At 31.0% G+C, this 18141-nt stretch overlaps 1 protein-coding gene across 1 annotated transcript; it reads right to left on the bottom strand.

Moving 5' to 3' along the window:
* Nucleotides 1–2138: 2138 nt before the first annotated feature.
* LOC139846566 (AMSH-like ubiquitin thioesterase 3) lies at nucleotides 2139–9471 on the bottom strand. The gene is made up of 14 exons (XM_071836042.1): nucleotides 9216–9471; nucleotides 7556–7620; nucleotides 7363–7438; nucleotides 7087–7266; nucleotides 6797–6891; nucleotides 6598–6700; nucleotides 6471–6517; nucleotides 6061–6367; nucleotides 5870–5959; nucleotides 5672–5734; nucleotides 3245–3319; nucleotides 3067–3129; nucleotides 2886–2938; nucleotides 2139–2494 (listed from the first exon to the last, which is right to left on the bottom strand). The coding sequence occupies exons 1-14, from the start codon at nucleotides 9330–9332 to the stop codon at nucleotides 2320–2322; spliced, it is 1509 nt and encodes a 502-aa protein (XP_071692143.1). The 5' UTR covers nucleotides 9333–9471; the 3' UTR covers nucleotides 2139–2319.
* Nucleotides 9472–18141: the final 8670 nt, after the last annotated feature.

Raw genomic sequence — 18141 nt, 5'->3', positions numbered from 1 at the left:
GGGAGAAAATAAGGCATCATTTATTAAAAATTTTGTACCATTTGGTAGTATGAAATTTGCCTTTCCTATCCCTTTTATCAAGTTAGCAGGTCCTGATATTGTATGTATAGTTCCTTCCGTTGGTTTTAGATCAATAAAATATTTCTCGAATTTAAGTATAGTGTGTGTAGTTCCACTGTCTGCTATACAGAGATCTCCACCACTTGATTGATGTTGTATTCCAGCAAAATTCATATTGAACTTCATATATAAGAAATAAATAGTGAGTACATTAATATTACACAATATTTTAAACGCAAATAGATAGTACTGAAACATTTAGCAAACATAATGACAAAGACAGACGATATTAAATCGTTTATTTTTCGAAAGACACACAACTTAAACATTCAAGAAATCTTCATATAAATCAGATGGTTTCTCAGTGACTGTTGGATCGACGTTATCCACAAAGTTTACTTCATTTTCTTTATCTTTCAGCGAATCCTGATACATCTTAACAAGATGTTTAGATGTTCGGCAAGTATTAGCCCAGTGGCCCATTTACCACATCTGTAGCAAGATTCTTCAGAAACTTTAGAAGAATTTTCTTCAACATCTTGTTTAGTGGGCTTGTTTTGTGGTTGATATTTATATTTTCGTGGATTATTATTTCTTTGACCACCACGGCCACGACCACGACCACGTCCTCGCCCATTACCATTACCATAAGGATGGTTTCTACCATAGTTATGGCTTTTGGCATGATGATGGTGATGGTTATTATAACCACGACCTTGCCCGCGTCCTTGTCTCTGTTTATAATTATTTGCAGTATTTGCTTCAGGGATTGCAAGTGTACCAGTAGGACGAGATTGCTGATTTTTCATTAATAGCTCATCATTTTGCTCTGCAACTAAGAGATATGAATTAAGTTCAGGATATGTTTTGAACTTTAGCATTCTCAAATTTCTTTGCACTGTGATGTTTGCAGCATTCATTGTGGAGAAAGTTTTCTCCATCATGTCTGCATCACTTATTTCATGTCCACAGAATTTAAGTTGTGAACATGTATTATACAGAGCTGAGCTATATTCATTTACTTTCTTAAAGTCTTGGAACCTTAATGTTCTCCATTGTTCCATAGCAGCTGGAAGTAAAATTTCTCTTTGATTATTGAATCTGCTTTTGAGACCTTCCCATAAAACATGGGGATCTTCTACAGTCACATAATTATTTTGTAAGCATTCATCAATATGTTGATGAATAAAGCAACATGCCGTTGCTTGTTCTTTTTCAGAACAAGTGTTGTTTTCATTTATGGCTTCAAGAATGCCCATTGATTTAAGATGCATTTTTACTTTTATAACCCATGGCATGTAGTTGTTTCCAGTTGATTCTAAAGGAGTAAATTTAAGCTTTTCCAGATTCGACATTTTCTATTAAAACAAACAACATGATAAATTATAGTCACTTTATATTCATAAGTATATAAACATTAAACATAAATTTAATATAACATAAATGATAAGTAGGTGACAGTGTCGACCATATGTAAGCAATCATTAATAAATGTTATATAACATAAATATAAATATTAGTAAACATAAATGATAATTAGGCGACAGTGTCGGCCATATAAATGTTAGATAATAGAAATATAAATGTTAGTAACATAAATGATAATTAGGCGACAGTATCGGCCATATAAATGTTAGATAATTGAAATATAAATGTTAGTAACATAAATGATAATTAGACGACAGTGTCGACCATATATTATTCAGGTGGTATAACCGACCATATATCATTTAGGTGGCAGAGCCAACCATAATTAGTATTAAGATTATCGTGCTAAGTAGGCTTATAACTACCTTTAGTGGTTTGATTCTTGATGTTATAATTCAGTAGGCTTATAACTACCTTTAGTGATTTGATTCTTGATTAAGAATACTAATAATGAAGTGTAAGAACAAAGATGATAATGGAGAGAAAGAAACACTTTGTAAGTGTGAGAAATGGTACAAGTTTAATGCTTGCATTCATGACTATTTATAGCAAAAATATCACAAGTTTAGGTAATACAATAATATTACTTTTGTGTATCAATAATTGACTATCCATTTATATATATATATTTATATATTATAACAGAAATCAACATATGAGTGTGTTTAGCCACCAAGCCTTCAAAATATGTTTGTATCCACCACGTTACGTACTCCATTTCCCTCATCAAAGATGATATTCACATAAACAGATTTGTAAGAAGTTTCGATTAAAACTAATTTACAGCTCAAATATGTAACTCTCTGGTGAACATTAGTTAATAAATGAAGTTCACCGAAGATCTACGACGTCAAACTTCAAAGTCTCGTTCATATAAACATGAGAACAATGTTCATAGATTGGGCTACCGTCATCTGGTTCCTCGTGAGGATGAAAACCACGTTGATCGCAGTTCCGAATTAGTTTCACTCCCGCAGGATCCGAAAGGTGAAATATACCATGTGGGCTACATAGAAAAAAATAACCTTAGTATACAAATATACAATAACAAAAGCAACAACTTCAATGCCTTTAGTCATGAATCGGCTTCCTTGGGTTAATATCATGTAAAAAGATCAGATAAATTCTTTAGCAAACTATGGAACAGGTCAATTATGTTGGAATTCACATAAAGTGTATCCTTAATGCATGGCCTCATTTTTTTTATTTTTTTAAAGTAATAATTTGGCGAAAAAAAGAAACGGAATTAAATTAGTAGGATAACATGGAAACCTTTGTCTGAATAAGGGCTAATAAAGTTCATGCTTCACAAAACAAAATTGGTCAATACATAACTTGTATGACATTGCCAAACATAATGCTTCATATTTGCACACCGTGAGTTGATAGAAACATACCTAGATTCATCGGTAGGGGCCATCACAATTGCAACTGCTTCTGGAAGCATTATCTGATAAGAAAGAGGAGACATAAAGTTGGGTAGCTTTGTAAAAATAAGCAGCACGCAACGCAAACAACAGTATGTCAGACAGAAATATATCCACAACATAACTATAAAGTGTATGTTTCATCGTATACCTGATATGAGTAATGCGTGTGCAGATCAACTGATGACATGAAACAGGTTTGAGTTGGATGAGTCTGTAAACATGACATTTTCAGAACATCAGAAAAAGTTTTTGTTTAATTTTTCTGCAATGTATATATCAGAATCAGAATAAATAATAATAGTAAAGTTGTATATCTAGCAACTTACATGAATCCATCCTAGTGGAAACAAAGAACGCTTGTCCTGAACATCAAATATATCTTCTTCATTTAATGTTTGGCACTGGAGCAAAAATACATCGTCTCAGGAATTTGTAGTTTATCATTAAAGCACCAACTAAATCAATACAGCCAACACTAACGTTACAGATAACCGAGAGTATGGAGATGGCATTGCAAAATGGGCGAGTCTGGTCACGAGAACTGGTTTTTGTAGTCCGGGTCAAAACGGATCCAGATGGGTTGGATCCAAACATATGACTTCCATTGATTTATATATATATATATATATATATATATATATATATATATATATATATATATATATATATATATATATATATAGAGAGAGAGAGAGAGAGAGAGATTTAATCAAGAGGGAAGCACTTTTTTGGGGGGAAGTGGGTTTTTTTTCGTTTTTTTCGAATTTTTTTTTTCAGGCATCAAGATCACATGAAAATATGAACATTTAAAAAAGACACTTTTTGATGAATGTTATTATTTTGGCGGTAAAACGCTCGAAGAAAAAAATGAAAACATTCAATGCATTGAATGTTTTGATTCTCAGTTTTTTTAAGGGGTTAGAAATTAGAGTTTAGAAATTAGGGTTTAGAAATTAGGGGGTTAAAAATTAGGGTTTAGCTATTAGGGTTTAGAAATTAGGGTTTTGGGTTTAGAAATTAGGGTTTAGATTGAATATTTTAACACGAACGGTTTAGAGTTTAGGGTTTAGGGTTGAGGGTTTACGCCCGAAAACCCTCAACCCTCAACCCTCAACCCTAAACTCTAAATCGGGCTAAATTCGAAAAAAACACTTCACACAAGATGAAAACGAAACGATGCAAATAAACTCGGCAGCAAAACATTCAATGCATTGAATGTTTTTATTTTTTTCTTCGAGCGTTTTCCCGCCAAAATAATGACATTCATCACAAAGTGTCTTTTTAAATGTTCATATTTTCATCCAATCTATAATGTTCGTGAACAAATTTTTTCAAAAAACGAAAAAAACAAAAAAAAATTTGCTTCCCCCTTCCCCCCAAAAAAGTGCTTCCCTCTTGATTATGACCATATACATATATATATAGGGACAGGATCAATGGGGAAGTAACCAATCGGGGGGAAGCGGGGGGAAGCAAAAAAAAAAAAAAAAATTCGTTTTTTTTTTTTGGAATTTTTTTTTTCCGGCATCAAGATCACACGAAAATATGAACATTTAGAAGTGACACTTCGTGATGAATGTCATTATTTAGGCGGGAAAACGATTGACAAAAATAACATTCAAGATAATATTGTTCGTGAAGAATATGAACGTCTTTTTTTCATGTTTTGTGAAGTAAAATTTAGCCCGATTTAGAGTTTAGGGTTTAGGGTTTAGGGTTTAGGGTTTAGGGTTTAGGGTTTAGGGTTTATTCCATAAACCCAAAACACCAAACCCTAAACCCTAAACCCTAAACTCTAAACCGTTCGTGTTAAAAACGCAATCTAAATCCTAAATCTAAACCCTAAACCCTAAATTTCTAAACCCTAATATCTAAACCCTATATATCCCAATATCTAAACCCTAATATCTAAACCCCAATAGCTAAAACCTCAACATATGCTCGAAAAACACGATAATTGTTATATATTACTTCTTCGAGCGTTTTCCCGCCAAAATAAAAACATTTATCACAAAGTGTCTCTACTAAATGTTCATATTTTCATCTCATCTATAATGTTCGTGAACAAAGTTTTTTCAAAAAACGAAAAAAAAAAAAAAAAAGTTTTTGCTTCCCCCCGCTTCCCCCCGAATGGTTACTTCCCTCTTGATCCTACCCCTATATATATATATATATATATAATATATATATATATATATATATATATATATATATATATATATATATATATATATATATATATTCTAATAATAATCTTAATATTGTATTCTAAGGGTTTAAATGCATGTTGGATGGCTTTCGACACGTTTGAGAGTTTCGGTTTCCCATTTTAATCGAAGCTTTTAGCTTAACCTGATTGATGCGTTAAGCTGTTAGAGATAAAACACAACAAAAATTGTCACCTTTATATAGAAAAACTGACCATGCAAGTATTAGTGCGTTCAAGTGAGAACCTGACTATCGATATCAAACGTGTGACTAGACATACAAGAAGTCAACGATTTCAGAACCAACTGACAATCGAAATAGATCAAGATCATAACTGTTTTACGTCCAATGGAAACCTTACTATAGATCAACTAAAATCGCTATAACTTTTATTCTTTAATCATGGAAGATTAAAAACAATTCAATTAGACAAAAATGCCTAACCTGTAAATAGGTTTGGTTAACTTCATACAGAGTTCATAAAATAGAAAGTCGATGGAAATTACAATCAAATAGTTCAATACTGTATGGTTATAAATTCTTACCGAGTCAGAAGTTGATTCCTGCTTCGGTATAATAAGTGTAGTAATTTGAAAGTTCCTGTTTTTCTGAAGTAAAAAAAAAAAAAAAAAAAAAAAAAAAAAAAAAAAAAAAAATCAAACATATAAGATAATAAGATCCAAATTAAAAAGGAAAAAAAAATCTACAATACTGTCTATTAAAGATGACCAATGTAACCTTACCAGAGAACCAGCAAGAACACCACATGTTTCTAAGTTTCTTTTAGTATTTGCTTGTGCCAACCTCAAAAAATCTTGCATCATTTTCACAGGCTGTCAAAAAAAAAAAAGATCATGTAAACACATTGTTACATCATCAGAAATAATCTTTAGTGATATCAAATTTGATAATATTATATATAAACAGAACATACGATATGTAAATGGTGATAAGTATTCGAAGTGGGAGATTCTTCTTGAAATGAGGCGGGTCCGGGTCGTGGGTCCGCAACCCGTGAGGGAGAAATATGACTATGTTCTGGTTGCAGTCTAGCAAGTACAGGTGGCGGAGACGGTTGTCTAATAATTCCAGAGTGAAAATCATCATCTTCAAACTGATCCTCAACAGGACGTGACCATCTACCATCATCTAACGAGAGTACAGATTCCATGGTAGATATGTTCACTCCCGAGTTTTCATCTTTGAAAGCAGGGGCATCATTTTGTACAGACTGGATTAAGCTATGAACGAGAGAATAAAAATAACTATAAGCACAGAAGATCACTAAAAATACTAGCTTTTAAAGATAAACCTAAAAAGGCAGAACTTTGTAAAGATACTGACCTCAAATTCTCACTTGAATTGTAGTCAGTGTATGTTGGATATTGCACCTGTGTCATGCAACATGATTTAGTTTCAGAGGAGAATATTCATGGTAGAATAGAACACAATAACATGGTCATACTTATACCTTTATCTGTGTACTAGAGTTTAGCGGTTGACCACGAAGACCATTAGGACCTAAAAGAGAATGTCTTGATAACGTTTCTTGTTTAGGAGGTGGCAATAAAGATCTGCAAATAATATTGTCATATTTAACATCATAGTATTCATATGTAACAAGCCCCGGTCATAAAAAAGGATGTATTCATCACAAAATAGAAACTCACAACTTTTGAAACTGCGCGTCAAAGGAAGTTAATTGTTTATATTGAGTAGTCGCGCGGTTCTGGTTCCATGAAATCGAATTTTCCATGTTGTGAAACTGTAAAAACATAAAGAGACGCGTAAGAAGTAACACACATTAAAACTAACACAAATGCAACCATATTAGTAACGGTGCATATTGTTCATCGAGATTGTAGTAGTTATCAATACCAATACTAATGATGAAGACAACCAAGCTTGTAAAACTTGAACCCTCCATTTAACCTTATTTGACACGAAAAAAAGTGACTACCTGATTATAACCCGGGCCAAATGAAACGTTGTTATTCACAGTAGATGGTTGTAAGGAAGATTCTTCAAGGCCATTTGGTTGGTATACTTCACTTCTAGTGTGACCTTTATTTAATACATCAATTTGACGGTCAACTTCTGCTTTTAAAGATTCCAACTCATCTATCACTGCAAGTAATTGCTGAAAAAAATGTATGTAACACCACAAAACAAATTATAAGGCAATCAGGAAGTTATAAATTTGAGACATAACTAAGGATATATGAACCACATTTACCTTTTTGGAAAAAGCACGTTCTTTTACACATTGAACTGGGTAGTCACGGTGAAATCTTATTGTATCCAAGACCAAACTGAAAAAACAAACAAAATTAATAAAGGATTTCCCAATGATAAGCAGAAGGCAGTCGAATCAAGTTGCAGAGTCGTAGAATTTGGAGTAAAATCTGATAGTAATTTTCGTTAAATACCTTGAATATCTTAAAAGCATTACATACAAATCTATAATGTTCTTTTCCTCTCGGTATATGCGTGCCTGCATACCAAAAAGATCAGCGGAGATATATTAAATTACACAAAACACTCTACAAGCATTAAATCCATAAATAGCAAATGATATAAGGATATGTACTTATAAGATCATGCACCTAACGAAGACTCACAAAAGAGGCATCTAAGAGTACACGAAATATTTCACAACACAACCAAAATCATTAGTTTGAGGGAAAAAAGCAAGCCTATATACAAATTAAAGGTTTGAAAAGAAAATAACAACATAAAAGTTACAGCATTAAATGTATTATCTAGAGTTTGAGTAGGTTAAACTAATGTATACGACGTTGTTATCCATCTATGGGCTGGCCCAAATCACTAGCCACCCAACAGGAGATAAATAAAGTGTAATGTTGGAAGAGGGGGCACAGAGCAGTCAAACAATTCCTGCCATCCAGTTTTCTATATATGTTCATCAGCTTTAGTATTTAAGCATTGTCTTATACTATTCCCTATCAGCCGTTCCCTAAGCAGTTTGCTATCCTATGCTGAGTACTTTGCCCTACATATTTTATTTTCCATGTAAATTCTTCACATCATCATATGGCTTTTTTCGGCAAGAGCTTCTATCCAACTTCATGTTTTCAATTGTTTCTTTTACCTCCAACATATTATAGACAAAATTCTAAGATCCTAATTCACATGTCATTAATAAGATAGCATTCCTACTAATTTTGTCACGTGCTATCAGAATAATAAACAGTATAATGTCGGTAAAAGTAATGTACATTCAGGCCTAGACAATAAACCTTCAGAAACAAAGCAGAAGATGGATTCATGTTAGTAATGTTGGATTGATGTTGTTAGCCCAAGCCAGATTCACAAAAAGATTTTAGTGAGTTGTGCAGAGATACAACAAGTTTTGGCATGTGCAGAGATGACTAAAGATATCTACTTAAGAAACAGTTCTATTGTTCTGACTTTTGGCTACACGTCAATATACAGTCACTATTGTTTGTTTTCATTCCATTCGTATGAAAATATCAAAACTCGTGGCTCTTTGCACTAAAGGCTCTATAAAGCCATCCTTTATACAGCTTTCACTCAGCTGCTAACATCTAAGAGAGTATCAAATGTCCATAATAGCATCAAATGTCCTGTAACTAAAATTGTTATTTTATCACTATTTGATATTTTCAGCCTAGCCCCTGAGTTTTGTTAAAAGTTATTATTACATTACAGTAAAGAATATGATTAGGCTGTATAATAAGAAACTGTAAGTGTGAGAATCCAGCGCATTTTATCCAATAAGCTTAACCTAAAACACTAACAGCAGAATTGCTAACTTACACTTCAGCTCAGATGAATTTATAAAATTCATGACGAATTGTTAACTTAAATTTAACTAGCAGATGTTGAATTACAAATCATTAACAATCATCAACAGCTAAGCAGCAACCGCATTTTACAAAATGACAAAAGCTCAATTGATACGAAGGTACGAAAATTTAACATGTAAACCCTAACTAGCTAAAACTGATGGAATTCAATTTCAATAGCATCGAATAAAAACTTAAAATACGAATCTAAAGTAAAGTGATTATTTCTATCAGTATATTGAATATCAAGTAACGATACCTGTTTAAGGAGATTATCGGCGATTCGGTAGTAATTACGAAGAGGAATACGATCATCGACGTCTATTTTGCGAGCCATCGCGTTAATGTTGATCGGATTTTTGAGTGGAGGTCTCATTATTTTTGATCAGGATAGAAATCGGAAAATGATTACTTTCTGGTGAGGTGTTGCCGGAGAACGATACGACGCAGTTTTGGGAGATTTTGGAGTTGTGGTTAAGTAAAGAAAACTCTAGTTACGGGATGACAACACGATGTTGTTATCACAAAATAACAATAACAATAATAATTTTTAGTATATTACTGTATAATTAATAATTAATATAATTATAATTAATATAATTAATATTAAAACTAATAATAATAATAATAATAATAATAATTATTATTATTATTATTATTATTATTATTATTATTATTATTAATTATTATTATTATTATTATTATTATTATTATTATTATTACTCCGAATTATTATTATTATTATTATTATTATTATTATAATTATTATTATTATTTAATATAATAATTATTATTATTTACATTAGTTACATACCTTCTCTTCAATTAAAAAAAGATTCCAGTCACCATAAATTAAAATATGTACTAAAGTTTAAAACGATCATGTTTGTCTCAACTTCTAAACATACGAATAACCTTAGATTTTAACAATCGTTATTATCAATCAGTTAAATTAAACACGTGAATGACACATGAAACAAATCTTTAGTTTCATGTAAACACTCTTCTTTCAATATAAATAACCAACATTCATCACAAATTTGTATCTTAAAATTCATTATGGCACGTGGTTACACAATTTAGGAACAAACTTATCACACAAAAACATTATTGTGAAATATTACTTTTTTTATAATGTAGAGCAATTACTGATGATAAATTCACTTGTTACAACACTTATTTTTTATAATACAAAAATATCACTTTTTGCTAATGACACAAAGAACATTGCCATGTAAGGTCATATCCAAGAATACTTCAATCAAATCATCAATTGACGGATTAAAGTTACTACGGAGTAATATATAGAGTCACCCATTCAAATACGTAGTAATATATTTTATTATTAATACTCGTGCAACTTATAAAATGTTGTAATTCTAGTATCCATTGAAAAAGAGTTACAATATAAGTTATGAGAATGACAACTTATAATGAGTTTTCAAATACGAATGATATATAGAGTCACCCATTCAAATACGAAGGATCTCGAGTTGGGTTTGATGTACAGTGTTTCCCCCGTACTCCAGGTGTTGTGCTTGAATAAAGGCGACGCTGAGCTTAAGTCAAACATGATGGGTAGGCGAACTATTAATATGTGACGGATAGAGTACTTACGTCTACTCCTATCACTATCTAAACATCTATAGGTTTATATCAAGAACAAAAACAATCAATCAATTACAATTATTATGTTAAAGTGCACTTAATCTTATCACGAATTAACCACAAGGCTGGTTGACTTGAAGTAGAAACAACTTCTAAAAAAATGGTGTACCGACAATGACTCCGCGCTATCCAGAAAACAGGTAAAATCAGTTGGTTCGCAAAACGAATCAAGAAACAACACACTACAGCTATACCGGAATTTTTTTTTTTCATGAATTATATATTATGAACTTCTTTTAGGCATATCGTGATTTGTGTGTAGCAAAATCTCTCTATTGTATGTATTAGGTAGCAATATTTTATGTGACAACTAACAAAATGAAGTTGAATATATAGATTGTGTTAAAACTAAGTACATATATTCCTAGGGTAGTGATATTTCCAATTGTGTTTTTGATAGATCCACTTAATTTTACATCTATACCCTTAAATGATGTTCTCTACAAATTTTATGTTGGAAGTTATTTGAGGGTAATCTGGAAAGATACCACCAAATATGTGTGGATCTATAAAAAAACAAATTGGAAATATCATCACCCATATTCCTATTATACACACTTATCTCTACAGATAAAAAAATAAAGATCTAATTTTGCAATTATACTATATACTAACTACGGACAAAACCCACCAATCATACCACACCACCTACCCCCGAAAACACTGTAGCTACTGTAGCAGCTGCTGTAGCACTGTAGCGAAATCACTGTAGCATTTTTTTTTTTTTTTTTGGTTTTTCCCTTACCACAATGGAGTATAAAAATATAAATTCATAGATAAACAAAGTTGCTCTGAATTTTTTTTTTTTCGCTTACCACAATGGAGTATAAAATATAAATCTTTTGAGTTTTCCCTTACCACAATGGAGTATAAAATATAAATCCATAGATAAACGCAGTTGCTCTGAATTTTTTTTTTCTTACCATAATGGAGTATAAAATATAAATCCATAGATAAACACAGTTGCTCTGTATTTTGCAACTATAAATATACATATTATGTATATCGATATACAAACAAAAATTTGAGTCGAAAAACTAATATATATATATATATATATATATATATATATATATATATATATATATATATATATATATATATATACACACACACACACACACCATAGCATAATTTTTAAACAAATAGATTAACTAAAATGAAGTCGTGTGGCTAAAAGGATTATACAACAGATCTAGAAAACTTCAATATTTCAAGTATTCATAACGAACTAATTTTAATTACCTAATTAGATATTAGATATTAGACATTTAGTAGATGATAAGTAAAAGAATAACAAGAAAAGAATGAGAAGGAGAATGTGGTATATGGGATGAAAGAAGGGGGAAAGAAGACTGGAGAAATAAGTTAATTAATGGAAAAGTGATTTTGTTTGTATAATATATAAGACGGGTCAGCCCAGAGGCCCATTGGTGGGTTTTGGAGGTTAAAACGTTGGTTGAGTAATTGAACAAATGATTTCTTTGATTTTTCTTTAAAATATAAAATTTGGTGTACATAACAACACAACAACACAACAACAAAACTCAATCTCACATGTATGAGTTATAGGAGAGGTGAGACGTTGATAATCCTTCATTTATCCTTCAATAAAGAAAAGTCGTTTCTCAACCCCAAGTGAAGACCACCGGCCAATATGAAACCGAACATATACAAATATTACATACAAAATAGAAAAATTGTTTACCTTTTTAAGTATTATAAAATATTGTTATATGTTACTCCTCGGTCCAATATTAATAGCCTTTAGGTAAAAATACACAGTTTAAAACATTACATTCATTATATTATGCTTTTTAATTACTTTACCATTTAACCACTTACTTTTTACCTATATTTTTATCTTATATACAAAAGGTAATGATTATTTTTATCTATTTTTGGAAGTTGACTTATAATTTACCTTATTTTATAACCCGTTTATTTATTATTGATTAAGAAAAGTATTGAAATTATATGTGTATGTGGATTTGGTCTCCGTAGCGAAGCACGGACCTCCAAACTAGTTTTAGACTAAAAGCCGATTGACTTAGTGGTCTCGAAATGTTCCTATAACCATGAGGTTATATAGGTTCAAATTAGAAGTGGACAATACCTATATCTTTCTTGACAAATGTGTATCGGATGTATAAATAAGCTGCTTTTCTAAAAAAGAATTGCAATTTAATTTAGATTTTTTTGTCTCACTTAAGCTGTCTAACACGGACAGTTTTTAAGTAAAAATTAATTGGGTATTCATTATTGAATAATAATGCATATATAATATATAATTGTTTCAAGCTCCGTCTATCTCTAATCGTATTGATGTGAGGTCTTCGTGTATTATGATCGTGAGATTGTGCGAGAAAGCATTTTCCAACTCGAGTGATATGCCGTCGAATATCAAATCGAGTGAAAATCGCATTTTCCAACTCTGATGGTTCCATGACAAAAGTCGGGTAACGTTTATGAAAATGAAAAGGAAAAAGTTACTCTTCAGTTTTCTAAAATTCCATTTGAAAAAATCGAGCTCAAAAGGAGGAAATGGTAGCGGGCTATTCACCAACTGAATCTATATCACTTGGGCCATAGAGCCCATGTAAATTGGGTTTTGATGAAGTTTTTCCCAAGATGGGGAAATTGATCAAAATACACTTTTTTTAAAGGCTTCAAACAAAATACATTTTTTTTTAAAAAAATTGTCTTTTTACACCATTCAGTAGATGGGAATTCTGTCTACTACCTTTATCTGTCTTTTTACAAAGTAGTCGACGGTTTTTTCGTCGACTACTCAATACAGGTGGTCTATGTAGTGACCCGGAAAATTTCGACTAATTTTAAACCAAACTCTCGATACGATGTAATATTTTCGACACGATAAGCAAAGTCTGTAATGTTGAGTCTCGAAAACTTTGAAACTATGTTCATATATTCAATTGACCTTCGACTGTTCTCGACGATTCACGAACAACTAATTGTAAATAGATACATGTATATTTAAATATATATACATATATAATAATTTGAAATATTAATTGAAATAATATATGAGTTAATTGTTGGAAATAAATATGTAAAATAATATACGATATAATGAAAACTGTTATTACAAATGTATATATATATATAGGTATGTATATAAATATGTATATAAATAATATTTGTAAATATATAAAATAATAATTAATCTATTTGTTTAAAAATATATAGCATATATGTATGTGATAAAACTTGTTATTTAAAACTGATTATATTTAGAGAGAGAGTAAATAGAAAATGATTGATCTCGAGCTTAATTAGTAAACGTCAGTAACACTCGGTTGATGTTTTGTTAGTTCTAATATAGATATTGTACATATCCATGAAGGATTGAAATAATGGTTGAACTGTAAATTGATTACGAAGATTTTAGATTTGTCAAAAATATTTTTACCCTTTTAAGATTAAATATTAGCACTCCGTACATATAAATTGAGACAGAAAATAAATAATTTCCGAACCTTTTTGATCAGGTTTCAAACAGTTAATGAGTGAAATAATTAAATATATTCAATCTAAAAATTTGGGATTTTTAGGGACACTTTTATGTTTTAACTGTTTAGCAATGGACACGATATTATATCCGGTTGAGACTGTCGGCAACAAATATCTCAGAATTATTGTTGTCACAAGATTACTTTGCTTTATTAACAAATATGATTTTTTTTTTAAGTCAGAATTATTTAGGTAAGACAGCTGTTTTCCTTTTTGGTGAATGACTAACACTTGACTTATATGTACGTGCCTTCATATATCTATATAAAAACTATGTATATGAAAACCACCCTTATGTATTCTTCTTGGTGACAACCTCCCAACCATCTCAACGATCACCAACCATCACCACCAAGCGACCACCATCACCTCCGTCGATAACCACCACCTTCAAACATCACGTGAAACCGCCATCACTATCATTGCAGCTACTATTTCAGTTTCGTCACCCTAAAACCACCATTCGATAACCAAGATCACCACTTCTGCTACAATTCTGGGTTGCTGTCTTGGGTGAAGATGAAGTGGTGATGGAGATTTTAATGGTGATAACGATAAAGAAGATTATGATAGAACAATGGTAATAACTCGATGGTTGCTATTTTCGTGTGTGATTAAACTTGCAGCGAGCTGCTACTGCTGCAATACTTTTTCTATTTCTAAATTGCTGATTCTATAACAAACGAGTGAGGAAGATTGATATTAAATAAAAAGTGATTACACGTTCCCTTTTCTTTGTTGCTTGTGGTCGACTTTCCTTAAAGTAAATAACCCACTTGTGCTATTTTTATTCGCATGCCTTACTTTTTGTACAATGGCCAGCTACACAACAACCCTACCACCACCTGTACGTTATTAAACATTTATGAAACGGGTTATGTAATTTGGCCAAATTCCTTCCTTATGTTGGGCCGAGCTTTATTCTTTTTGGGCTGTGATTCTAAATATAATTGGGTCGTGAACTTCGTTGTATAATTTGGGCCGAATCCATAACAAATAACTTATGTAAACGCTTCATATTTTCCTGTGTTGTTCAATATTATACGATAGCTATACTATGGTGAAGATGGTTTCAATGATATCGCGATGTTGATGATGTTCGTTAATAAAGTTAGGATTATGATGATGGTTTAATTGGGATAAAGGTGTTGTAAGTTGATGATGAAACCGTGGGGATGATAGTGATTACGATCAAGGCGATGATGATGATATTATGGTAACGAGTGGTATGATTATGATATTATACGCGATACTTGATATTAGAAAGGAAGTATGAATACGTGGATACATGAAGAGGGGTATGTTGATACGTGAATATAAAACTGAAACCCCAACTATCGAAACCCTATTTGATAAATTTCTATCCGCTACTGTTAATAACCGTTTGCCAAGATTTGCTGCTGTTGGATCAGGTGTGTTAATGGACTAGATAACTGGGCTTTAAGTGGGCTAACATGGGCTGCTGCATCTGCTTTCCCTGTAGGAGTCGTATGCGAGTTAAATAGTTTAGTTAGGAGTTAATTCAAGAAAAACGAAATGGATCAAATGGTTAGAGAGTGTTTGTGTTATACGAGAGGTCGCGGGTTCGAGTCCCGTTCCAGGAAGTCTATTTCTTTTTAATGCTTCTAAGGTATTATTTGATATTATTATTATTATTATTATTATTATTATTATTATTATTATTATTATTATTATTATTATTATTATTATTACAAATTAGGTTAGTATTATTATAATTATTTTTTTCAAACAAAAGATATTTACATATGAAATAAATATAGCTAATTAACTAACAAATTATTAATACAAGAAGTATATTAACAATATTAATATATAAACTAATTAATTGTCATTATATGTCTTAACATATATAATTAATATAGGTTCGTGAATCCGAGGCCAACCCTACTTTTTGTTCAATGACGTCATATGTATTTTTTACTACAAAATACATTAGGTGAGTTCATTTGCTCCCTTTTACTCTTTATATATTTTTGGGACTGAGAATACATGCGCTGTTTTTACAACTACTTTATTAAATGCTTTTGAAATATATTTTGAACTGCAAATACATGAAATGCTTTTATAAATGTTTGACGAGATAGACATAAGCAAAACATTCCTCGAATGAATTATTATGCAGACAGAAGTTTGCGGATTATTATTGAATTATGTGGACATGATAATTGCCACCGTTGAATTATGTGGACATGATAATTGCCACCGTTGAATTATGTGGACATGATAATTGCCACCAGTTGATGTGAATGTTATATATCGAGAGAATGATTTTATACACAGGTTATGTGTATGTTATTTTTGTGCACAAGATATGTGTACGGTTACTATGATTTATGAAAATGGTTTCGTACACGAGAAAAGTGTACTGTATTTAAAAGATATCGCATGTACATTGTAGTGACCCGAACTTTTCCATGTATATATATATATATATATATATATTAAATGAAATTGTTATTTACATGATTAAGTGTTTCCAACATGTTAAGCAATCAAACTTGTTAAGACTTGATTAATTGAAATAGGTTTCATATAGACAATTGACCACCCAAGTTGACCGGTGATTCACGAACGTTAAAACTTGTAAAAATTATACGATGACATATATATGGTTATATATATAGTTAACATGATTTTATTATAAGTATGTATCTCATTAGGTATTTTAACAATGAGTTATATACATAAAAATGAGACTATTAATTTAAGAAACTCGAAAACGATATATATAACGATTATCGTTATAACAACGTCTTACTAGGTACATATGAATCATATTAAGATATTGATACACTTGGTTAATTATGTTAAATGATAAGTAAATATATTATTAAGTGTATTAACAATGAAATACATATGTAAAAATAAGACTACTAACTTAATGATTTCGAAACGAGACATATATGTAACGATTATCGTTGTAACAACATTTAACTGTATATATATCATACTAAGATATATTATAGATCATAATATTATGATAATATAACAATTTAACATCTCATTTGTTATAATAAACAATGGGTTAACAACATTCAACAAGATCGTTAACCTAAAGGTTTCAAAACAACATTTACATGTAACGACTAACGATGACTTAACGACTCAGTTAAAATGTATATACATGTAGTGTTTTAATATGTATTCATACACTTTTGAAAGACTTCAAGATACTTATCAAAATACTTCTACTTAAAAAAAATGCTTACAATTACATCCTCGTTCAGTTTCATCAACAATTCTACTCGTATGTACCCGTATTCGTACTCGTACAATACACAGCTTTTAGATGTATGTACTATTGGTATATACACTCCAATGATCAGCTCTTAGCAGCCCATGTGAGTCACCTAACATATGTGGGAACCATCATTTGGCAACTAGCATGAAATATCTCATAAAATTACAAAAATATGAGTAATCATTCATGACTTATTTACATGAAAACAAAATTACATATCCTTTATATCTAATCCATACACCAACGACCAAAAACACCTACAAACACTTTCATTCTTCAATTTTCTTCATCTAATTGATCTCTCTCAGGTTCTATCTTCAAGTTCTAAGTGTTCTTCATAAATTCCAAAAGTTCTAGTTTCATATAATCAAGAATACTTCCAAGATTGCAAGTTTACTTCCAAGTTTTCTAAATCCATTCCAAGTAATCATCCAAGATCAAGAAACCTTTGTTACTTACAGTAGGTTATCTTTCTAATACAAGGTAATAATCATATTCAAACTTTAATTCAATTTCTATAACTATAACAATCTTATTTCGAGTGGAAATCTTACTTGAAATTGTTTTCGTGTCATGATGCTGCTTCAAGAACTTTCAAGCCATCCAAGGATCCTTTGAAGCTAGATCTATTTTTATCATTTCCATTAGGTTTATACAAGAAACTTGAGGTAGTAATGATGTTCATAACATCATTCGATTCATACATATAAAGCTATCTTAT

This window comes from Rutidosis leptorrhynchoides, chromosome 5, assembly GCF_046630445.1.
Source record: "Rutidosis leptorrhynchoides isolate AG116_Rl617_1_P2 chromosome 5, CSIRO_AGI_Rlap_v1, whole genome shotgun sequence".
Lineage (NCBI taxonomy): Eukaryota > Viridiplantae > Streptophyta > Magnoliopsida > Asterales > Asteraceae > Rutidosis > Rutidosis leptorrhynchoides.
Note: the sequence above shows the minus strand (reverse complement) of the source record. Positions and strands in the feature narration are given on the sequence as shown.